At 45.5% G+C, this 25647-nt stretch overlaps 1 protein-coding gene across 1 annotated transcript in view; it reads left to right on the top strand.

Annotated features, from left to right (window-relative positions):
• The window catches only part of LOC142312971 (uncharacterized), an 80550-nt gene that overhangs the window by 19305 nt on the left and 35598 nt on the right, over nt 1-25647 (top strand). The window contains exon 4 of the mRNA XM_075351960.1: nt 23257-23268. Within this exon, the coding sequence (XP_075208075.1) occupies nt 23257-23268 (12 nt within the window). The remainder of the gene's footprint in view (nt 1-23256; nt 23269-25647) is intronic.

Genomic DNA, 25647 nt, shown 5'->3' with positions numbered 1-25647 from the left:
AGCAAGAAGAAAGCATGCAGCAAGTTAAAGTTTTGAAAAGTTTGAAGTTTTGCAACGTTTACGTTTAAGTATGTGCCCACATAAACTTGTGTGAGAAAACCATAAACCTTAAGGCTATGAACTGGCTATAGCCACAAACTCTCGCAGTGTAAATAGTTACACCAGAGGCACCACTACCAGAGTCAGCCTGTTTAGGGGCTTGGCTCGTCTGCAACCAGGAGGAGCCCGTCCGTATATAGGGCCTTGGCTCACCTGCGACCAGAGAGCATGCCTGTTTATGGGGCCTGGCTCTCCACCACAAAGAGGGTACCTGGTCAGCACCAACTGTGGGGGCCGCCTCTACATCCTGCCAGAAGTGGCTGAAGGCGCGACTCCACCAGGCCAGGTATACCCTGAAACTACCAGACCAGGAAAGCCGCCTCAACATCCTGCCAGAAGTGGCTGAAGGCGCGGCCAACGTGAGAGGGTCTGGGTGGTTAACGGACTTGTGGGTGGAGGGTGGTGATGTATGATAGCTGGTGGTCTTAAAATGTTTTACCATGTTTTAATGTTTTATGCATTTTAAAATGTTGTCTTGCAGCCCGAGGACGTGCTGGTGATAACTAAGGGGGAATGTGGCGCCCCTGACCTGGTCAGGCACCACTGAGTACTGCACCCATGCTGGGGACAGTACAACACAGGTAATCCAGAAGGCTGACCGGGGTGTGGTACACAGGCGCATAGTGATCAGGTCTCACACATGTACCTATGAGAGGACCCCTGGGGATCCCAGGAGGGGGAAAAGCCTTCACCTCCACTGGAATAGTGGAGGGGGCCAAAAGCCTCCATCTCCTCTCAAGGGGTGTGGTAAGAGAGTCTGGTTGCTAGGTGGCGTAGGCAAGAACAGGAGAGGAGGGGCAGTGAGCCAGGCAGTGCAGAGTCCAGGGAGCTCGAGTGAGGAGCAGATCCCGTGGGCTGCTGTAGTCTGACAGCGTCCGCGCAGTGGCTACCGACGGGGGAGAACGGTCAACTAGGAGTGCTACCCGAAATCCATCTTCAGCTAGAGAGAGAGCAACGGAGTGGGAAGTAAGGAGACTGCTAGAGAGTACCAGGCCCAAACGGGCGGCAGATCCCGAAGCGGAGATAGATCCAGCTTTCTTTTGCTAAACCTGCCGGTGTGGGGCTCTCAAAGCCCACGCCATAATACCACAAAAGCCGCAGCCACGTAGCCACAGTTAGGGCCCATAGGTCACAGGAGGCAAGCAGCTGGAGTGGCCTGGTCCAGGCGACAAGCAAACGGCAAACGAAGGGGAGAGAGGCTGCAGCATCTTCCCTGGGTGACCCCCATAGGGACTCAAAGTCGGGGTTACCCCAAACCACCAAGGGCTAAGGAAGGCGAGTTAGTAGTCACCCTCACAAGTCAGCCTGAAGGACACCTGGTTCCCACTTGGTTCATCCCAGCTACGCCCGGGTCACTCACCCTGCCATCAACTGTGAGTAAAAACCCTGAAAGACATCCTGCCTGTGTTGAGTCATTCTGCGCCTTGTAGTTCTACACATCTACACAGGGCCCTGGGGCTTGCCTCACTCTCAGGAGGCTACTACAACTGGCTGCACCCACCATCAGCCCCAGGCATCCCTTAACCTGCAGTGGCGGTCCCCCACTGACCGCAAATCTGAGAGTGGCGTCACGACAAACTACAAAGAAGGTTTCCTACCTGTGACCAGACAGATCCATCTACGTGGAGTCCCTGAAGGTAATGCACCGACACAGCGTTTGCGGGGCTCTACACAAAGAGTCAAGGCTAACCCAAGGACAAAAAGGAAGGAGCTCCGGGAAGATCTCATAGCACTGGGGACATTGGTTTCAGTCAATACCATAAGTAACGTACTCCACCGCAATGGTCTCCGTTCCAGACGAGCCCGTAAGGTACCTTTACTTTCAAAGCGTCATGTCAAGGCTCGTCTACAGTTTGCTCATGATCACTTGGAGGACTCTGAGACAAACTGGTTCAAGGTTCTCTGGTCTGATGAGACCAAGATCGAGATCTTTGGTGCCAACCACACACGTGACGTTTGGAGACTGGATGGCACTGCATACGACCCCAAGAATACCATCCCTACAGTCAAGCATGGTGGTGGCAGCATCATGCTGTGGGGCTGTTTCTCAGCCAAGGGGCCTGGCCATCTGGTCCGCATCCATGGGAAGATGGATAGCACGGCCTACCTGGAGATTTTGGCCAAGAACCTCCGCTCATCCATCAAGGATCTTAAGATGGGTCATCATTTCATCTTCCAACAAGACAATGACCCAAAGCACACAGCCAAGAAAACCAAGGCCTGGTTCAAGAGGGAAAAAATCAAGGTGTTGCAGTGGCCTAGTCAGTCTCCTGACCTTAACCTAATTGAAAACTCGTGGAAGGAGCTCAAGATTAAAGTCCACATGAGACACCCAAAGATAACTTGGAGAAGATCTGCATGGAGGAGTGGGCCAAGATAACTCCAGAGACCTGTGCCGGCCTGATCAGGTCTTATAAAAGACGATTATTAGCTGTAATTGCAAACAAGGGTTATTCCACAAAATATTAAACCTAGGGATTGAATAATAATTGACCCACACTTTTATGTTAAAAATTTATTAAAATTTAACTGAGCAACATAACTTGTTGGTTTGTAAGATTTATGCATCTGTTAATAAATCCTGCTCTTGTTTGAAGTTTGCAGGCTCTAACTTATTTGCATCTTATCAAACCTGCTAAATCTGCAGGGGGTTGAAGACTACTTGTAAGCACTGTATAAGAAGGAGGTGGACTCTAACAGTTATATTCACCGTACTAGCTGCCACTTACCATCTTGGCTCACCAACATCCCACGTGGACAATTAATGAGACTAAAGAGAAACTGCACCCTAATTGATGACTTTAAACAAGAATCAAAACATCTTATATCACAATTCTTAATTAAGGGATATAATCCTGATCTTTTGGCAGAAGAGTACCATAAAGTTTTGGATATACCAAGAGAACACCTCATAAGGGTTCAAAAGAAAAATGAGACCTCAAGCGATCTAAATGTACAAATTAGACGGAAACCAATTATAACTACTTTTCATGCCAATAATAGAATTTTTTTAAAAAAAATTCAAAAACACTGGAATTTTTTATTTCAGGATAAAGTTCTGGGACCCTTACTCCCAATAAAACCACGATTTATTTTTAGAAGGACAAAAACTTTAGGTAACTTGATTGCACCCACGGTTCAGCAGCCTGTACCAGCATCAAAGAACGGGATAGTCAATACACTTTTTGGACCACAAAAACTACCAAATGGATTTAAACCTTGTGGTACATGTTATAATTGCATCAAAATAGGAATCCCACAGCGTCTCATTACAACTTTCATCAATTCCAACAACACGGAAACCTTTAATATAATGCAACACATCCAATGTAACACCAAAGGGGTTATCTATATCATTAGATGCCCCTGTAATAAGATGTATATTGGCCGTACAAAAAGACCCCTTTATATTTGTATTAAAGAACATATGGTTAATATTACTAAAGGATATGTGGGACATCCATTATCCTGACATTACTATGAACAACATAATAAATCAGTAAAAAACACTATTTTCTATGGTATTGAGAAAGTTAAAGAAAATTGGCGGGGGGTGATTTTATTAATGTGGAGATGTGAATCCAAATGGATTTTTACTTTAAACAACTTGGCCCCGGTAGGTCGCAATACAGATTTTGAAATTTTTGCTTTTTAAATGTTGAAATTATCTATTTATTTATACTCAAAATGAATATGGAATCTTTTAATAAAGATTTACCGTAAATAGTATTTTTAATCCGTTTTTATATATTCTTCTATTAATTAATAAATGATTTTATATCTACAAAAACCAATTTGCTATTTAGAACATACACTTATATACACCAGGTAAGATATTTTTATTTAATACATGATTGATATCCTTCTATACTAAATTTGGCACATAGGGCATGTAATGTTGAAATACTTAGATTACTAAAATAGAGACATCTAGTGGTTGAAAACAACCATCACATCAAGTGAATTCCCAATCAGTATCCATCAGCAGCTATATAGGTGTTCTACAACCGATAGGCAGGCTTTCCCTGACAAAGGCAGCTAGCACGCTGCAGAAACGCGTAGGACCGCCCCCTATCGGCCTCCTTAGCTTGCATTAGGTAGCTGGTGACGTCGCCAGCACACATTCAGACACAGCTGCTCTGTCCTCTCCTGCCGGCTGGAGGTGGCTCGGACCTTGTCAGCGTGTTCTAGTTATAGATCCTTCAGCTGAGCGCGGCTGGGTTGTATACCAGCTACAGCCCCGTTTGTGTTGAACTCAGTTTAAACCTTCCCTGAAAGCTGACACTATATGGATCAAAGGCTGCAACCAAGGATACTAATATGCTCCATCACCAACTAGTAAGTAGTTGTAAAAAAGCACACTCTATATACAGTGCCTACAAGTAGTATTCAACCCCCTTTTCAGAATTATCTTGGCATTGTGACATTTGGACTTTAGATCAGCCTGGAAGTGTGAAATGCACTGCAGCAAAAAAGAATGTTATTTCTTTTTTTATTTATTTTTTTTTAAATTGTGAAAAGTTTATTCAGAGGGTCATTTATTATTCAACCCCTCAAACCACCAGAATTCTGTTTGGTTCCCCTAAAGTATTAAGAAGTATTTCAGGCACAAAGAACAATGAGCTTCACATGTTTGGATTAATTATCTCTTTTTCCAGCCTTTTCTGACTAATTAAGACCCTCCCCAAACTTGTGAACAGCACTCATACTTGGTCAACATGGGAAAGACAAAGGAGCATTCCAAGGCCATCAGAGACAAGATCGTGGAGGGTCACAAGGCTGGCAAGGGGTACAAAACCCTTTCCAAGGAGTTGGGCCTACCTGTCTCCACTGTTGGGAGCATCATCCGGAAGTGGAAGGCTTATGGAACTACTGTTAGCCTTCCACGGCCTGGACAGCCTTTGAAAGTTTCCACCCGTGCCGAGGCCAGGCTTGTCCGAAGAGTCAAGGCTAACCCAAGGACAACAAGGAAGGAGCTCCGGGAAGATCTCATGGCAGTGGGGACATTGGTTTCAGTCAATACCATAAGTAACGTACTCCACCGCAATGGTCTCCGTTCCAGACGAGCCCGTAAGGTACCTTTACTTTCAAAGCGTCATGTCAAGGCTCGTCTACAGTTTGCTCATGATCACTTGGAGGACTCTGAGACAGACTGGTTCAAGGTTCTCTGGTCTGATGAGACCAAGATCGAGATCTTTGGTGCCAACCACACACGTGACGTTTGGAGACTGGATGGCACTGCATACGACCCCAAGAATACCATCCCTACAGTCAAGTATGGTGGTGGCAGCATCATGCTGTGGGGCTGTTTCTCAGCCAAGGGGCCTAGCCATCTGGTCCGCATCCAAGGGAAGATGGATAGCACGGCCTACCTGGAAATTTTGGCCAAGAACCTCTGCTCCTCCATCAAGGATCTTAAGATGGGTCGTCATTTCATCTTACAACAAGACAACGACCCAAAGCACACAGCCAAGAAAACCAAGGCCTGGTTCAGGAGGGAAAAAATCAAGGTGTTGCAGTGGCCTAGTCAGTCTCCTGACCTTAACCCAATTGAAAACTTGTGGAAGGAGCTCAAGATTAAAGTCCACATGAGACACCCAAAGAACCTAGATAACTTGGAGAAGATCTGCATGGGGGAGTGGGCCAAGATAACTCCAGAGACCTGTGCCGGCCTGATCAGGTCTTATAAAAGACGATTATTAGCTGTAATTGCAAACAAGGGTTATTCCACAAAATATTAATCCTAGGGGTTGAATAATAATTGACCCACACTTTTATGTTGAAAATTTATTAAAATTTAACTGAGCAACATAACTTGTTGGTTTGTAAGATTTATGCATCTGTTAATAAATCCTGCTCTTGTTTGAAGTTTGCAGGCTCTAACTTATTTGCATCTTATCAAACCTGCTAAATCTGCAGGCAACTTGTAGGCACTGTATGTTTAATAATATAAGATTAATACATATAATTGAATCATATTTTATCAGCATTGGTTACACAGTACCAAAGGAGTTTTTTACCTAGCCAAAACGGTTAAATATTTTTGGTAGTGTTTTTAATGTTAGCCTATTCTATATTTATCTAGTTGTCAATTTTCCATATTTTTCATCTTTTAGCATGGTAATGCGATTCTAAACATCAGTGACAAATATATATATTTTTGTCTCACACACTCGGCTGATTATAACATAACAGGTAATCAGTTTTTATTAAATGGAATATTTAGCGCAGTAGTGCACCAATTATTTATAACTGTCTACATTTGCTTACAAGTACTGCACGTGTCTGAATTGGCAGTGAAATTAACCCCAGGACTCCAGGTCTGTACAATCTTATTATATCTACCCTCTAAGCTACAAGAGACTCTAAACCTGCTTCTAAAAGCATACCTGTATTACGTCTGAAACAAATCGTGCTCTTAAAGCTCCAGAACCCTAATTGCACTTCAGTATTCACCTCCAAGCTGTATTTGCCGTGGCCTACCCACAAAAGACTGTGAAACATATTCTGTGTTGATTTTCTTTCTTCCTGCTGTATTAAAGCAATTGTTATCCCCGAGATTATGTCTGTGGACTGTCCATCAGCTGTGGATACTGTGTGGGGGTGGATAGCAGGGAACATCAGGACCTTATAGACCACCCAGGGAACATGGCCCCTGCACCCCCTCATGCCAGAACAGCAACTGTGACATATAGAATATTTGAGGTCCTCTGACCCTGGGCCCTTACAAAGGTCGAATTTGGCGTCACGAACAGGATCATTCCTCTGTGCCTATCTTCTCTTACTGCACTACAAGTCTCAGCATTGCTCATTAGCCCCTATCTGTGAATACTGCCAAAGACTGTTTCCTGTTATATGCTGGGGTTAACAACACCTGCACCAGCTCCTCTACTCTCCTGCCTTCCAAGTTACTGAAATAAGTGCAAATCCTTATTCACAGCAGTGCTATATTCAAGAGGGGGAGTCTTCCATCTCATAGACTGTGTTGGTGCATAACAGTGCATCCCTTAAAGCTACAGTGTCATCATTATTCTTAAAGAGACAGTACTTGCATCATCACCAAAATGTCTGACCCTATTCATAATGACTAGGCAAAGTCTGTTAACTCTGTATCATCATCATCAGCTAGTGTTCCAGTTGTACGGGCTAATGCCGCCAACCCAGTTCCAGCCCCTGTCATGGCTACCGGCATGCCATTCTTCATTGGAACCTCTAGTCTCCCAAGCTACAGAGGAGATCCTAATACACTTCCTGGGTTCAAAGAAAAGATGATGTATACTCTTGAACTTTTCTCACTTTCTCCCCATCAGCAGTTACAATTTCTCCTGGGACAGCTTGATGGACCAGCTTCTGAGGAAGCCCATACCTGGCCATCTACCGAGAAAACCAGTATAGAACAGATCCTCACCCACCTGAGAAAAGAATTTGAATGCCAATCACCCAGCAAGGTTTGTCTCACATTTTGCAACAGATGTCAGAGACCAGTTGAGACTCTTAGGAACTACGCACTAGCCCATCAGTCTGCCTACAGGGCTTTACAGCAAATAGACACTATAGATCCTGCTGCTGCAGAAAACATAATCACCGACAGATTCATAGAAGGTGTGGACTCCAGGCTAGTACAAAGTCAAATCCGCATGGTGCAGCACAAAATCCAAACATGATGTTCTTAGACTTTAGAGCTCTAGCCCAGTAGTGGCTACTGACTCACCTTGTAACAGCTATGCTCTTGCGCCTAATTCCACAGACCTTGCTGCTGGAATTTCTACTGCATCTCCACTTTCACCTGTTTCCCCTATGCAGGCCACACAGTCTGTGCAAGCCCCTACTTTCATTCATGCACCTCCTACCATGGATGCACTTGTCCAAGTCCTTGAATCTGTATGCCAAGCCTTAAAGGATCTAAATGGCCAACCCCCTGCATCGCGTGAATCATCTGTAAGCCGGACATTGTTCCCAGAGCCACATGCTAGAAGTCCTGATAGGCTCCCTCCTGGAAGGCCTCCATCTGGTGATTGTGTCTACTGTACTTATTGTGAGCATCTTGGACACTACAAGTATCAATGTTATAAGTTAATCAGGCCACCCCCGAGGCCAAGGACCGCCCCTCTGGAGGTGAATCCAAGGGCCCAGAGGGACAATCACAATGGACTTCCCGGTTCATCTCCAAATGTCCATATATAACCATATGGATCGATGGTGTACGTCTAGAAGCTTCAGTGGACACTGGTTCACAAGTCACCACAATTGAGCGACAAGCCTTTGAAAAGAATTGGGACTTTGATCTCCTGAATCCAGTGGGTAAAGCAAAGTTACACTTAATTGCAAGTAATGGTCAACCTATTTCCAGCTAGGCTACTGGGAACCCACAATCCAAATTGGTGATCGCAAGTTACCAGGTCAAGGTGTAATTGTTACTGAGGCTGAAGGAGATACAACAGCAGAAGTGTTAGGTATGAATGTCATTCGCCATGTGTTTACTGAATTTCTCGCTGCCTGGCATGCTTCTCTCCCTTCTGCTTCTCCCCCTTACAGGCAAGCTGTTCAGCGGACTATCAAAGTGCTCTGCCCCCAACAGACGTTTGCCAACAGTAAAGGCGAGATCTGCCATGTGCGTATCACCGACACACAACCAGTTACCCTGTCAGCCAACTGCAAGACTCTAGTCTGGTGTTGAGCTCAACCAGGAATTGATAACGAGGACTATGTAGCTCTTCTTGACACCATCCAGATTGAAGGACAGCCCCTGGTAAAAGCTGCCAGAAGTATTGTCACCATCTCAAACGGTAGATTTCCAGTACGGCTAGTCAACCTAAGTGATGCACCCATCGAGCTTTACAAGTTTAATTCAGTTGCTCAACTGTATAGCCTTGATCCAGAAGACTATGGGGAGATAAGGTATGCACACCAGTGACTATGTAAGGGGAATACATGAAATAGCAGAAACTGCTGTGTGAATACTGACTTGAAAAATCCAATAGCTATATGCAAGAGTGAAAATGTGAAAAATGGAATCTGCATTACTGCCATGAACATATGAATCAAGAGAAATTTAGCTACTGAATTGATCAATGCAATAGAGCCCCAACACTACGCCAAAGTATTTCTCTACGTTGGGGTCCCTAGCTTGTGTGTGTCCTCTCATGCAGTTAAAAAACTTACCGTGTATGGGAAGCTGAGACCCAGGCTATTTATGCGTATGATATGGATTGGCAATAGGTGGGGGCTCTATTGCATTGATCAATTCAGTAGCTAAATTTCTCTTGATTCATATGTTCATGGCAGTAATGCAGATTCCATTTTTCACATTTTCACTCTTGCATATAGCTATTGGATTTTTCAAGTCAGTATTCACACAGCAGTTTCTGCTATTTCATGTATTCCCCTTACATAGTCACTGGTGTGCATACCTTATCTCCCCATAGTGATGTTTTTTTAGGTTTTTGCACCCAGTTCGGACTTAGAATGGTGTTCCAAACGTTATTCCTTTTTTTTAGTATTTTTTCGTTTGTGAACACTCCCCAACCACACCTATTGCCAATCCATATCATACGCATAAATAGCCTGGGTCTCAGCTTCCCATACACGGTAAGTTTTTTAACTGCATGAGAGGACACACACAAGCTAGGGACCCCAACGTAGAGAAATACTTTGGCGTAGTGTTGGCGCTCTATTGCATTAATCAATTCAGTAGCTAAATTTCTCTTGATTCATATGTTCATGGCAGTAATGCAGATTCCATTTTTCTTTTTTTTTTTTTTTTTATGCTATATAGACTTTTCTCTTTATTTAATAATTTAGTGATCTCCAGGAAGAGTGATTATGTTGCACTTTTTTGCACACGGATGGCCTTTTACACACAGAGTATTGCGTAGGAATATCATCCGTTAATGACTGTTCCCTGGCATACTTTGCTGTTTACAGTCTGAGGTCATATCATTCCGTCGCTCCACCCGTGTCTCCTCTGTGTCTGGCTCCAAATCACAATGTCCTGTTTCATTGCTGTTATCTGAAAATCCTGTATGCAGTTTTTCCAATTTAAAGTTTTATTGGTTTTCAAAGGAAAGGGTACAACAACATTTCAAGCCATTGAATACAAATTTGATAAACGAGGAGCCATCACGGCAGCTAAAGGCCACAGGCTCAGTAATCTTTATAGCTGACGTTGAGGAAATAATCAAACAACATGACTTATTAATAGAGAACTAGAAACCAAAGTAAAGGTAGAGAAGGATGAACAAGAAAAAGAGTAGATCAGAAGTGGGTGGGGGAGACAAGAGGGGGAAAACTGTAGGGGAAAAGATGTGGCTGGGAGTATGTTGGCCGAGACTGGCTTCCCGTCTGTTGGGCGTAAACCTGAAAAGGATGAAAATGACTATGGAAGGTGTGACTAGCTGAGAGTCTTGTTTACTGAGGGTCAACGAGGGCAAGAAACCTTGGGTCCGAGAGAAAAGATTCCCACTTATACCATTTAGAGGAGGCCTCCACTAGCTGGCCCCGCGATTGAGCCATTACCATCTCCATGCGGTGTATTACATTTACTTCTGTCACCCATTCCTCTATGGACGGGGGGGTAGGGTCTTTCCAATGTCGCGGGATTACTGTCTTGGCGGCCTGGAGAAGATGACCGGTAAGAGATTTTTTATACACCTTTTCTGGTATTTTAAACATAAACAATAGGGCTGCCTCGGGGCGACTGGGGACTAAGATCCCTGTGACCTCCTGGATGCCCACCAGCACCTTGCTCCAGAAGGCCGCCAAGCTCGGACAGTACCACCAGATATGGGCCATGGAACCTCCCTGTGCTCCGCACCGCCAGCATATGTCAGGGATTTCGGGGCACCACTTATGAAGGGATGACGGGACCTTGTACCACCTGGAGAGAATTTTGTAGCAAGTCTCTTGCATTCTCGTTGCAACCGCTGACTTGTGGGTCAGGCGGAAGCATCGTTCCCATTGATCCCTGGAGAATGTCTGGCCGAGCTCCGCCTCCCAAGCAGTACAGAAGCGAGGAAGTGGTGTTTCCGCTGCTGCTGTCAAGATCCCATAAATTCTTGATATTGCATGTCTAGTGTCGGGAGTCCCTGTACAGATAAGTTCAAAAGGGGTTGGGGATGAGGGATAAGCTAGGTCTGGCCCCTGCGTGGTTATGAAGTGTTTAAGTTGGGCATATTCAAAGTAGAACCGCATCTTGAAGTCTCTCTGCCCCACAATGTCCGGAAGTGGGAGAAGAGCCCCTTCTGGTGCCACCTGTCCCAGTCTCAGGGGGTTCTGTTTTGAGCTTCCCAAAAAGTTATTAGACGATGCCCCTGGTAAAAAGTCAGGGTTATCCGTCAGTGGCATGAGGGGTCCCCGAGTCTGGAGCAGGCGCTTAATCCGTGGCATTGAGTGTACTGATTGTAATGTTTGTTTAGTGGTGTAGGACATTCCTATCTTATGTTTGGTAAGAAGTGGCCAATTCCATGGTAGGGACGAAATAGATAAGGGGCACAGGTCGTGTGCCAGACGGACCCATAGCTTCGATTCAGAGTTATGTAAGAGATCTAAGACCCTGGCATGGGCAGCAGCCAGATAATAGCGCCGACAGTCAGGCAGCCCCACCCCTCCCGCCCCCTTGGTCCTGGTTAGGACATTCCTCCCGAGTCGGGACCGTCCCTTTGACCACACAAATTGATTAAACAAGCGCTGTAACTTTACCCAATACGACGCCGGAACATATACCGGGACCGTCTGGAGTAAGTAGAGCAGTCTGGGCAGGGCTGTCATCCTGAGGGCACTGATCCTACCGAACCATGAGAGGGTGCCTCTATGCCATACAGTCAGGTCCCTCTCGAGTTTGGAGAGAAAGTTTTGAAAATTAAGCTGGAAAAGTCTGGTTACATCAGATGGGATAGTGATACCTAGGTAGCCGATACTGCCGTGTGGTGGCCATTTGAAGGGGAAGTTTGGTTTTATAGCATCTACTGCTGCTTGGGAAAGTGATATGTTTAGGGCTTCAGATTTGTCAAGGTTGATTTTAAAATTGGACCATTTGCTAAAACGATTGAGTTCATGCATTAAAGATGGAAGGGAAGTGAGTGGGTTTTGCACATAAATAAGTAGGTCGTCCGCAAAGGCGGCACATTTATATTCTTGAGTGGCAACTTTAATCCCCTGTATGTCGGGGTTAAGCCGGATGGCCGACAACAGATGCTCCATGACTAAGATATAGAGCAATGGGGATAGGGGGCATCCCTGTCGAGTCCCGTTATGTATGTCAAAGGGACTCGAAAGGGTGCCATTAATCTTTAGACGCGCGGTCGGGGAGCAGTATAAGGCCAAGATTTTAGATGAGAAGGTTGGACCAAATCCAACATGGGACAGAGTCTGAGAAATAGAATGCCAGGAAATTCTATCGAATGCCTTTTCGGCGTCTAACGATAACATCATCATGGGGATTTTTTGGGTGTGAGCATGTTGGACCAGGTCTAGGGTTTTTAGGGTGTTGTCCCTTGCTTCCCTACCAGGAACGAATCCTGCCTGGTCCAAGTGCACCAGATCTGGTAAAAGGGGATTAAGTCTGTTTGCAAGAAGCTTAGCATAGATCTTCAAATCCACATTGAGCAACGATATTGGTCTGAAGCTGCTACATGAGGTAGGGTCTTTACCAGGTTTTCGGAGCAAAGCCACATGAGCTGTCGTGGAGTGGGGAGGGAATGGGGTCTCATCTGATATAGCGTTAAAAGAAAGGAGCATTAGGGGTGCTAACTGTTCTGCAAACGTCTTATAAAATTTGGCTGGGAATCCATCCGGGCCGGGACTTTTGTTACCGGGTGTGTCACGGATTACTGACAGGATGTCCTCAAGTAGAAATGGCTTCTCTAGGTCCTCAATTGTGGACTTATTAAGAGGTTGAAAGGGAGAGGGCATTGTAGGGGGCTCATGGTCTATCTCAGGAAGCCGGGGGGTCAGGTTATATAGTTTGGAATAGTACGCATGGAAGGCAGAAGAGATATCAGGAGTAGCATAGAGCATCTCGTCTCTTGTATTTTTAATGCAGGGAATTAGAGTGTGGGCTTTCCCTTCCTTCAGTGCATTAGCCAATAGTCTGCCCGGCTTATCCCCGAATTCATAAAATTTTCCCTTTCCCACTTGCAGCAGGCGCTGGTATGACGCGTCCAACAAATTCTTGACCTGTAATCTGGCCTGCAAGAGGGCCTGTAAGGTAGTGGCTGATAAAGCTCGCTTATGAGCGAGCTCTAACCTCGAAACCCTGCGGAGGGCCTCTGCTAGATTCTGAGCTTTTTCTTTTTTAATACGGGCTCCATGTTTGATGAAAGTGCCCCTCAAGACGCACTTCAGTGCCTCCCACTTAAACGTGGGGGCTGTGTTGTCCGTCAAATGATCCTCTGAAAATTGAGTGATCGTGGTCAGCACATCAGAAACACAGAGCTCATCCATAAGCAAAGATTCGTTAAGCCGCCATGTTCCCGCAGGAGCTGGGAGGGAAGGAACCTCTACCTCGCAGTATACTGGGGCGTGGTCTGACCACAATATGCTGCCTATTCTAGTCTGTCGGATCCAGGGGAGAGCATTGTGCTGTATGAAGATGTAGTCTATACGACTGTAGGAGTCTTGTGAATGTGAGTAGAAACTAAAGTCTCTATCTGACGGATGCGATATTCTCCAAGTGTCAAACAGCTGGATGCTTAATAGAGCCTTTTTGATACGTTTGATGGTGGTGTATGAAATGCTGGACTTCCTCTTGGAGTTATCTAGTATAGGGTCCAGAGTAGCATTAAGGTCAATACAGAGAATTGCTGTACCTCTAATTAGGGGCGTTGCAGTGTCGGCAAGGCTAGCCAGAAAGTCATCCTGTCTCTGGTTTGGGGCGTAGGCATTTATGATTGTGAATGTTTGGTCTCCAGCTATCAGTGAAAGGATAATATACCGTCCCATACCGTCTGATGTGCAGTTTATAATTTGGTGTGGAAGAGACTTGTGAATTGCAATCGCCACTCCCTTTGAGCGGGATTCCGGGTTATCTGAGAATAACCAGGTCTGGTAGTATTTGTTCTTTAAGATAGGGGTGTGTCCCTGTTTGAAGTGCGTTTCTTGAAAACATACTATTTTCACCTTGTGCTTGTGGAAGTGGTAGAGGACCTGTGCTCTCTTTTCCGGCACGTTAAGACCCTTAGCATTGAAGGAGGCGATTGTCAGGTTGGCCATCTGTAAAAAATTGAAGTGTTATAAGTACATGAAATATAAGGACGGACTAGCCCGTCTCGGCCACTATTTGGGGAGAAAGAAGGAAGTGTGAACTGTGAAAGGCAGATGAAGAATAGAAAGAATAGGAATTGAAGCAGAAAAAACAGCAGGGGTATAGCCCCCGCACAATACACTAACTGAGAACAAACGTTCCGGGGGAGCTTGTCTGCCTCACCCGGGCAAGACAGAGGGTCCCAACCTACTTGGGGGAGAAAAAGAACAGACATAACCGTTGATAGCTCCGTAGTGTACTGTTAACATTAGAGATTACCATAAACACTGGCACATATAATCAAAAATATGAATAATAAGGGCCTTGGGCAATCGGCAGGTTAGAAAGTAAAGTCTATGTACTTGGCTAGTTAAAGTTTATGATGCATTGGGTAGTCCCTGATATCTTGACATTTATCTCGGACGGCCCAATCTCCGGCCCCGAGTCTCTCTCGGGGGGATTCCCCTTGCATGGATGGGGGATGGATTTGCGTGGGGAGGGGCTGGGCGTTCCCTTGGGACCCACGGTTGGAGCAAGGTGGTGGGCCATTGAGAGATGGAGATTGGGGGTAAACCCAGGTTTGAGGTAAAGGATGGGAGGTCTTCTGATGACCGCATTACCCACCATCTTGAATTTTTTTGTACCGACAGAGAAAAGGGAAAACCCCAACGAAACGGGAGGCCCCTTTCTCTAATGACATCCAACAAGGGTTTGAGAACCGCCCTCTGAGCTAAGGTATGTCTCGAGAGATCCGGCATGATGCGTATTGTAGATCCATTGTACGTTAGGGACTGTTTCTTTCGAGCTGCTTGTAGGATAGCTTCTTTTGCTGTAAAATAGTGCACCCTGCATACAATGTCTCTCGGGCGGGGGTCCCCTGGGTCTGGAGGGCGTAATGCCCTGTGGGCCCTGTCAAGTTCTAGGGGGGCCCCGGGTGGTCTTTTTAGTAGATTATTAAAGATTGAAATAAGGACTGCAGGTATGTCAGGAGGGGCAATTGACTCCGGCAGACCCCTGATACGCAGGTTATTTCTTCGATTTCTATTCTCTAAGTCGTCCACGTGTTGTTGGAGAGAGAATAGCTGCTTGGATTGAACCTGCAGTGTGTCTTGGACAGATTGGATGTCAGCTTGAGATGTTGTTTGTTGGTCTGTAAGGACATCCACCCTTTGGGTGAGCGAGGAAAGGTCCATCCGTAGCTGGGCAAATTCTTGCTTACATTCTGCCACTACCTGGTTGGCCAGAGCAGCTATATCATTTTTAGTGGGCATTGCTTGGAAAAGGGACCGTAGGTCTGCTAAGGATGCTGGACGATCTTCATTTATCACATTAGTGGAGAAAGATGTTGTGGAAAAAGAGCCAATAGAGTCCTGCAAAGCTGGGTCATATAGTATTTGTGAACTTCTAGAGATGCTTGTATTTCCTCCCAAGTGTGCTACTGTGGTAATCTGTTGTGGAGGGGTCCCTGGTGCCCTGTGCCCATCGTTCCACTGACCTTTAGTGGTTGCCACCAGGCTGCCTCCCGGGTCCGTCGGGCTATCCTCCCTTGAGGAGCCCGTGGACCACCTCGCAGGGGGTGTATAAGGAGGGGGCCCTTGGAGGTTCCCCCCAGTCTGCTCCTGGGGCTCTTGGATGCTGTAAGATCCCCTCTTCTCCACATTAGTGCCCATATATGGCAGTGTTATAGGGGGGGCCGTCAGGTAGATAATGGTGCCTTTTGTAAATGATGGGGGGCTGCCGTCGCCAGCCATGACTGTGCCCCTGCCCCCCTCCCCCAGTCCAGTTATCGCCTGCGGGCTGGATATTTTGGTATGCGGTGGGGCCGGGGTGCCCGGGTTTTGTTGCCTACCTCCATCGGTGGTGCTGTTGACAACGCTGGAGACTGGTGACCGCGAGGCCCCCTCACTCTGGAAGCGCTGCTGTGATGGATGTTTCCCGAACGCTGCTCCAGGGCCTGTCTGCGTGTGTGCTGCAGACTGAAGAGGCATTAGGCATCTGGGAGCGACCGGAGGTAAGTCGTTGTTCTGCCGGCCATCGAGAGGTTCCATTCCCATCGCGGGCTGCGATGAGGGAGTAGCGGGCGGTGATGCTGCCGCTAAGGGGACATCTTGCTGACGCTGCAGGGCCCGGTCTGAAAGCGTGCAGCGGCCATCTTGGAGTGGGGTCTGTGATTCATGTTGTCGGCCGCTCCTCCGCACATCCCTCAGCCCGCGCCCGTCACTGCTGTCGGTGCTCACCGCTGTTCCCCCGGGTCCCTGCGACTCCACCATCGACCCCCTCCTCTCCGCAGACGTCTGGAGGTCGGATATCGGGTCAGCAGGCCGCGATTCTTGCTGCCATTCCAGCTCGGGCTGCGATAGAGCGCTGGAGCCCCGTGGATTAGACAGATATGCCCCGATTTTGCCTTGAGCCATGGGGGCCTTCTTTGGGGTTCGTGCTGTGGCCTTTTTGCCCGTTAATTTGCCCATTTTAGAGTCTTGGGCCAGTGTTATGGAGTTTTGCAGAGAGGAGCACAGAGAAGCTGCTTCCTCACTCGGCCATGTCCGGCTCCGCCCCCCCTCCAGATTCCATTTTTCACATTTTCACTCTTGCATATAGCTATTGGATTTTTCAAGTCAGTATTCACACAGCAGTTTCTGCTATTTCATGTATTCCCCTTACATAGTCACTGGTGTGCATACCTTATCTCCCCATAGTGATGTTTTTTTTTAGGTTTTTGCACCCAGTTCGGACTTAGAATGGTGTTCCAAACGTTATTCCTATTTGATCCAGAAGACATCATAGATGAAGAGATACTTGCTCATCAAAAGTTGTTAAAATCCACTCCCAAAGGCTCTAATACACCCACTACCTTCTGGTGGAATGAACTTAATGTTGGAGATGCTAACACGCCTATCGAATACATCAATGGCATAACTAAACTTGCTCAGCGACAAAGCCAAGCTTTCAAACACCCCCTTGACTTCGGCAAGACTACTCTGATCCAGCACAAGATCAACACATGTGATCATCCTCCTATCAAAGAAAAACACTGTCCAGTATCTACTGCTAACTATTAACAAGTAAAGAAGCTGTTAAAGGAGATGAAAGATTCTGAAGTCATCCGAGAAAGTCAAAGCCCGTTGGCTGCACCCATCGTCCTGGTGAAGAAGAAGGATGGTAACATCAGATTTTGTGTCGACTACCGAAAGTTGAATAACGTTACACATAAAGATGCCTATCCTCTTCCACTGATTGAAAAATCCATCACCGCTCTTGGCTTAGCTGCATACGTCTCCACTCTCGACTTAACCAGTGGTTACTGGCAAGTACCCATGGCTCCTGAGGATAGAGAGAAGATTGCTTTCACCACCCCAATGGGAATCTTTGAGTTTAATGGTATGCCGTTTGGGTTATGCAACGCCCCTGCTACATTTCAGCGACTCATGGAAAGATGTCGTGGTCACCTCAACTTCCAGAGCGTTCTGTTATATCTTGATGATGTTGTCGTATACTCTTGCACTTATGAAGACCACCTATGCCACCTTGCAGAAGTATTCCAGGTACTCATTGAACATGGCCTGAAACTAAAACCGTCAAAGTGGCATCTGCTCAAGCCAAAGGTCAACTACCTGGGTCATCTTGTAAGTTCCGAAAGTATAATAGTAAGCTCAATTCCTTCCCTGGCATACTCAGAAACTCCCTAAATCTCTTTAATATTCCTTGCATACCTTCTGTCTCTTTTAACTGTGCCCTTTGGAACTCATGCTCAGCATGTAACAAACTCTCCTTCATCCATGACTTCTTCCTTTCCAATTTCCTCAACCTCCTGGCTCTTACTGAGACCTGGATTCAGCAGTCAGACACCACCGCAGCTGCTGCTCTCTCATATGGTGGCCTACAATTTTCACACACTCCTAGACTTGACAACAGATCAGGTGGAGGTGTTGGTCTGTTGCTTTCCCCAAACTGGGCTTTTCAGGTCATCCCTCCTGTTCCCTCACTTATCTTCCCTTCTTTTGAGGTCCACACTGTTAGGCTTTACAGACCCTTCTCCCTGCAAGTAGCAGTTGTGTATCGCCCTCCAGGCCCAAGCAGTCAGTTCTTGGATCATTTCGCCACCTGGCTTCCATATTTCCTAGCCTGTGACCTCCCCACTCTTGTCATGGGGGAGTTTAACATCCCTATCGATGATCCCCTCTCCCCAGCTGCCACTCATCTTTTATCTCTAACCTCCTCTCTTGGCCTTTCACAACTAACTAACTCTCCTACACATGAAGGTGGCAATATGCTGGACCTGGTCTTCTCCCGTCTCTGCTCAGTGCATGATTTCACTAACTCCCCTCTCCCACTCTCTGACCACAACCATTTTCATTCTTGGTCAAGAGCTGTCAACCCACTCAGGACACCCCCATTTACCTCCCATATAGGAATATACATGCCATTAACAACCAGAAATTTCTGAAGAAGTTGCAGATATCACTAGCCCCAATATCCTCCCTCTCATGTCCTGACTCTACTGTAAAACATTATAATGACACCCTACAGAGCGTCCTAGATGAAGCTGCACCTGCTACACACAGAGCAACTCAGCGCAGACGGCAGCAGCCCTGGCACACGTTGCAAAAACGCTTTCTCCAGTGGTGTTCCAGGTGCGCTGAACGTCTGTGGAGAAAATCCAATCTAGTCGAAGATTTCATCCATTATAAGTTTATGCTCAAAACATACAATGCTGCCCTTCACCTCTCCAAACAAGCATACTTTAACACCCTCATCACCTCTCTAGCCAACAATCCTAAACGACTCTTTGATACTTTCCATTCCCTCCTAGGACCAAGAGTTCTGGCCCCAACCACCAACCTCAGTGCAGATGACCTGGCCAATTATTTTAAAGAAAAAATTGACCATATACGCCAGGAAATTTCCTCCCAGCCTCATAACACCACACATTGTCTGCCCTCCTACACTTCATCTAGCTCACTTTCACTCTTTGATCTGGTCACAGAAGAAGAAGTCACCAGGCTCCTCGCGTCTTCTCGCCCTACTACCTGCACCAGTGACCCTATTCCCTCAAATCTCCTTAAATCTGTCACCCCAGCTGTCACCACTCACCTAACTAAAATATTCAATCTCTCTCCTCTGGTGTCTTTCCCTCCTCCTTCAAACATGCCAGCATACACCCATTACTTAAAAAGCCATCCCTGGACCAAAATTGTGCCGCTAACTACACACCTGTCTCTAATCTCCCATTCATCTCCAAACTCCTGGAACGTCTGGTCCACTCCTGTTTAATCCGCTATCTGTCAGATAATTCTATCTCCTCGACCCTCTACAATCCGGTTTCCGCTCCTTACATTCTACTGAAACTGCTCTTACTAAAGTCTCTAATGATTTACTAACAGCTAAATCTAATGGTCACTACTCCCTGCTGATCCTCCTGGATCTCTCTGCTGCATTCGATACTGTGGATCACCAGCTCCTACTCACTATGCTCCGCTCTATCGGGCTCAAGGACACCGTTCTTTCCTGGTTCTCCTCTTACCTCTCTGACCGCTCATTCACTGTATCCTTTGCCGGCTCTTCTTCCTTTCCTCTTCCCCTTACGGTCGGGGTTCCTCAGGGTTCAGTCCTAGGCCCCCTCCTGTTCTCTCTATACACAGCCCCTATTGGACAAACAATCAGCAGATTTGGTTTCCAGTACCATCTCTATGCTGATGACACCCAACTGTACACATCTTCTCCTGACATCACCCCTGCACTATTACAAAATACTACCGATTGTCTGTCCGCTGTCTCCAACATCATGTCCTCCCTCTATCTAAAACTGAACCTATCAGAAACTGAATTTCTCCTGTTTCCTCCCTCTCCTAACCTTCCGAAACCCAATATTACCATTTCTGTGTGTGGCTCTACCATTACGCCCCAGCAGCACGCCCGCTGTCTTGGGGTTATATTCAACTCCGATCTTTCCTTCACTCCCCACATTCGTTCACTTGCTCGTTCTTGTCACTTCCACCTCAAAAACAAATCAAGAATTCGACCTTTTCTTACCATTGACTCTGCAAAAACTCTTACTCTCACTCTCATTCATTCTCACCTGGATTATTGTAACTCTTACTAATTGGTCTCCCTGTTACTAAACTCTCCCCTCTCCAATCCATTCTAAATTCCGCAGCCAGGATCATATTCCTCTGAAACTACTTCACTGATGCCTCTGCTCTTTCCCAGTCATTGCACTGGTTGCCTATCCGTTACAGAATCCAATATAAACTTATCACTCTCACTTACAAAGCTCTCCACGGTTCCGCACCACCCTACATCTCCTCCCTCATGTCTGTCTATCACCCCACCCGTGCCCTCCGCTCTGCAAATGACTTAAGACTGACATCCTCAACAATTCGAACTTCCCACTCCTCCCGTCTTCAAGATTTCTCACGAGCTGCGCCTATGCTCTGGAACATCCACACCTTTAAGCGGGCCCTAAAAACGCATTTCTTTAGACTAGCCTATCACCTCACTGCCCTGATCTAATCTCGTCCCTTTCTGCCCTTCAAAAAATGTACTTCCAGTTCTCGTCCCCTGTACCTGTATAAATTCTCACCGACGGGTTCATGCAGCTGCTTTTGAATACCCTATTAAATCGATGGCTGGACCATATATTGCAAGCTTTTCTCCCCCCATTCACCTTTTGTGTCTCCCCTATTTCCTCATAGACTGTAAGCTTACGAGCAGGGCCCTCACTCCTCCTGGTATCTTAATTTTGTTATTTTGTATTGTCTCATATTGTCTGTACATGTCCCCTCTTAATTGTAAAGCGCTGCGGAATATGTTGGCGCTATAGAAATAAAACGTATTATTATATTATTATTAGTATCCATCCTGATCTTGAAAATATCTCAGCTGTGAACAACTGGCACACCCAAGAACCGTCAAAGAAATCAGAAGTTTCCTAGGTTTTGCCAGCTACTACCATCGCTTCATACCTCATTTTGTGCAAATAGCAGAACCCCTTACAGAGCTGCTACGAGGTTGCCCTAGAGAAAACTGACAGAAGACTTCCAATTAATTGGTCTGAGCAACAAGAAACTGCCTTTCAGATGTTGAAAAGTCTATTGACTTCACCTCCAATTCTGACGTACCCTGACTACCGCCATCCTTTCCGTCTCTACATGGATGCCAGCTACCAAGGCCTCGGAGCGGTACTATCACAAGTCACATGACTAAGACCGTGTAATACGGTCGAAATGTGTCGCTAGTCATTTTTTCCCCTGCTTAGGGGCTGTCTGTACCTACCTTTCACATGTGGGCACATGGAATAAACCATATGGAAATTTATATTGAAGAGTGCCTTCCTTTCTGCGCTGGATCTCATCTTACATATATCACAAGTCCAAGGTGACAAAGAGAGAGTCATTGCATATGCACACCGATTGAATGTACATTGGCCAACATATTTCTGGCAAGAGTAGAAATGGAGCTTGTGTATAATCCCTTTATCAGACATATCAAAAAATTCATTAGGTACCTGGATGACGCCTAATAATCTGGGATGGTACAGAGGAGGAATTTGTTTCTTTTGTTTCTTATCTTAACACTGTTAATGAATTTAACATGTTATTTACATACGAGTTTTACATGGAAACTATAGACTTCTTAGATGTAAGATTGTCAGTTAAAGGAGGTAAAATCATTAGGGAACTCTTCAGAAAGCCGACCGCTGTGAACATGCTCCTACATATTAAAAGCGCACATCCGCAACATGTCAAAAAGTCAGTCCCCTTTAGCCAGTTTGTGCGGCTGAATAGAATCACTAACAACCCTTTAAAATTGAGTGAACAGACCATTGAATTAAAAAATCATTTTTTAGAACGTGGCTACCCAGGGAAGAATATAGAAGAGGCTAGTGAAAGGGAAAAATTGGTTTGCGCCTCGAGTAATAAAAGTACAGTTAATAAGAAGGATAAGGATGTTCCGTCTAGGTTTGTTTTCAATTTTCGTTTTGGTCCTATGGATAGTCAGATTCGCACTATCATTAATAAGAACTGGTATTTAATAGAAAGGGATAAAGATCTTATGGCACTAGGCAGACAGAGACCCATTATATCAAACAGGAAATGTAAAAATGTGGGAGATATTTTAGTCAAAAAACGATATGTACCCCCTCAGACTTGGCTGCATTCTTTTAGCCCCAAAGGTAACCACAAATGTGGACATTGTTCCTTTTGTAGGTTCTGTGTGGTGGGCAAAGGTTTTAAATAGGGTGGAAATTGGCATATGGTGAACCAATTAATTACATGCAGAACAAGGATGGTAGTATATATTGTTTTTTGTCACTGTGGGATGTTTTACATAGGGAAGACCATTCGCCCCATGTTTGTTAGATTCAGAGAGCATAAAAATTCAATAACAACTGGAATAGGAGCAACTAAACTGATTAACCATATAAGAGAGGCACATCAGGCAGATAGTACAGTTCTAAGGTTTGCGGGTTTGGAGCGAGTGGAGCAGAAAATAGCGGGAGGAGATCTTCATAAATTGCTTTTACAGAGAGAGCCTCAGTATATTATTAAATACGGTGCACTGGGACCATTAGGATTGAATGAGAGGAATGATCTTACGGTATTCCTCTGAGGCAGAATTGTCCTCTTTAGAATACATCCCCCTTATTAGAAATAATTCTCTCTTATATATTATAAATAAATGAAAAAGGCATTTTAAGCATAGAAGGTTCTCCCCTCTCTCTTTGTAAGGCTCCGTCTTGCAAAAGTAAAAATGTATGTGCTTTTTTCTAGTGGATCTTACTGAAAAATGTATTGAATTGTAATGTACTTTTTTATTTGTCCGTCTTCTTTCTATCATTGCATTTTGTATGCTTGTTTTTAAACACTTGTTTTAAATTCACTAATTGACGGTGCACATCAGGTGAATGTGCTTAAGAGCAGTATACTCACGTCATTTTGTATGGACTCGTGGAAGCGTCGGTTGTAAAGACGCGAAGCGGCCGTCGCCCGACGGATTGTGTGTTCCCACCTCCCTCACGCCTTTCCCCCTGACCTGATGGTCGAATGAACAAATTTTTTACTGAGCATATTGGGTGAGTGCCTTCCGTCTCTATTTCATAAACTCTTCAAAATAAGTCTCGTGTCCTAGGTGAGATCTATGATTACCTTATTACTGGGAGAATATCTGTCAGACGACTCAGAAGATGTCCTGATGTTGAGCTTAATCGTCTATGGAGACAGCACAAAAGAATTCAAAAGGGCTTGATCCTGCACAATACCCTAGACCCGGTATCAGGTGAAAGGCTACATCAGATTCTAATCCCACGGCGAGATACCAGAATTGTTCTTGATGCCTACCATGACCATTCTGGGCACTTTGGCGTGCACAAAACTGAAGCCACCATACGAAAACGCTTCTATTGGATTTGGATGCAGTCAGAGATAGAAAATTGGTGTAGTGAATGTCCAGCTTGCAACCTCACCAAAGTCGGTAAGAAAGATGCCAGAGCTCCTCTTCATCCAATCCATTCTCAGAAACCAAATGAGCTAATCGCTCTTGATCATGTGAAGCTAGCACCAACTCGTTTAGGCTACACATATGCCTTTACCATGGTGGATCACTATACTAAGTGGGTTGCTGTTGTGCCAGTAAAACACCTTACAGCTCGGACTACAGCTATCACCTTCTACCGTGAATATGTGAGACATTACGGTTGCCCTGAAGCAGTCCTCACAGACCGTGGATTTGCCTTTGAGTCACAATTATTTCAAGAACTCTGCCAATTCCATGAGTGCAAAAAGCTGAGAACAACTGCCTATCATCCCCAAGGGAATGGCCTATGTGAGAAAGTCAACCAGACTTTCATCAATATGCTGCGAACAGCATCTGTTACCAAACAAGCTGAATGGCCTCAATTGCTTGACGAGTTAGTGGAAATCTACAACAATATTGTCCATGTCCACTGTTCTACAGGCTACTTGCCATATTACTTGATGCTTGGAAGACAAGGTCAGCTCCCAAAAGATCATGCTCTTGGAATCCAAGTCCCTTACGTTATCAATCCCCTGCCAAAAACTGATTGGGTTTCAGAGCATCAGCGAAGAATACACAAAGCCCAACAGATTGTTGATTACCGCTTGGGTGAAGCTCACTGTCGACAAGAAGAGAGCTATAATCATAGCGCTAATGCTTCCCCACTTCAAGTTGGAGACAAGGTATGGCTAAAGAGGTACCACCGTACAGAAAAACTCGATTCACTCTGGGAAACAGAGCCATACACAGATACAACTATCCCATATCCTGAGTCAGATGTCTATGAAGTTAAGAAACCCGGAATGGCCCCACAGACGGTGCACAGGAACTGCATGAAGCTATGCACCAAAGAGGATCTACTGGTGATGTCATCACCTTCTCCACAAGTCATGCCAGTCTACACACCAATTCCTGCATTGGAAACACCAGCCAGACAACCTACTGTGGAAGAGTCCCTCTACAACACTCAATTTATCCTTCCATGCTATCAATATATCCCTGTCTCGGTTCCTGCTCCAGTTGCTGCTCCACTGCCAACTTTACCTGAACCAGCAAACAATATAATTCCTGCTCAAGAGGAAGATCAAGTGTTGAGGCGTTCAAAGCAAAGCACAAAAGGAACACTTCCAGCCAGCTTGAGAGACTAAAAGGTCATATCCTTTTCCATGAGTATATAATCTTGTATTTATTTATTTAGCTGGATAGTCAGTTTAGTAACGTTTAAGCCTCTGCACCTGGGTAATACCAAGCACCTTGTTTATTATTTGCACTATTTTCCGTATACAGCCATGGGCTTATGGACGTTTTGTTGCTACCAAAGTGCCTTTCCAGAGCCTTTCATATGGACGATTGTAGATTGCGGAAAGAGACTCTATCTCATATTGGCACTACCACATTCATGTTTTGCATTTTTTCATTACCTATTGTTCTTCCGTATGGCTGCATATTCTTGCCTTATTGTTAATGTGCCTTACATATATATTTCCTTCCTTTCTTAGTAGTCCTCCACTCGCACAATCGCCGAGGACGGCTCACCTTCAGAGGGGAAGTATGTAGTCGCCCGGTCCAGATTGTGTCTGTTTCTTTAAGTACATTCAGTTACATGTAATATTATGTTATATGTTAGAAGTAAAACATTTCTCATTTGTTGTGTTCTAGCACTATCTACTGGTGAAAACTGTAAGAATCTGAAGTGTGCATTGGGTGTTATCCTATTGTCCAGTTCTTGGTCACAGGGTTCACTAGGTGGAGCTATTCTCCAGCCTCTGTCTGGAAAGAACTGGAATGTTCTGGTT

Source organism: Anomaloglossus baeobatrachus, chromosome 5, assembly GCF_048569485.1.
Source record: "Anomaloglossus baeobatrachus isolate aAnoBae1 chromosome 5, aAnoBae1.hap1, whole genome shotgun sequence".
Lineage (NCBI taxonomy): Eukaryota > Metazoa > Chordata > Amphibia > Anura > Aromobatidae > Anomaloglossus > Anomaloglossus baeobatrachus.
The sequence above is the reverse complement of the archived record's forward strand: the minus strand, read 5'-3'. Positions and strand labels throughout refer to the sequence as shown.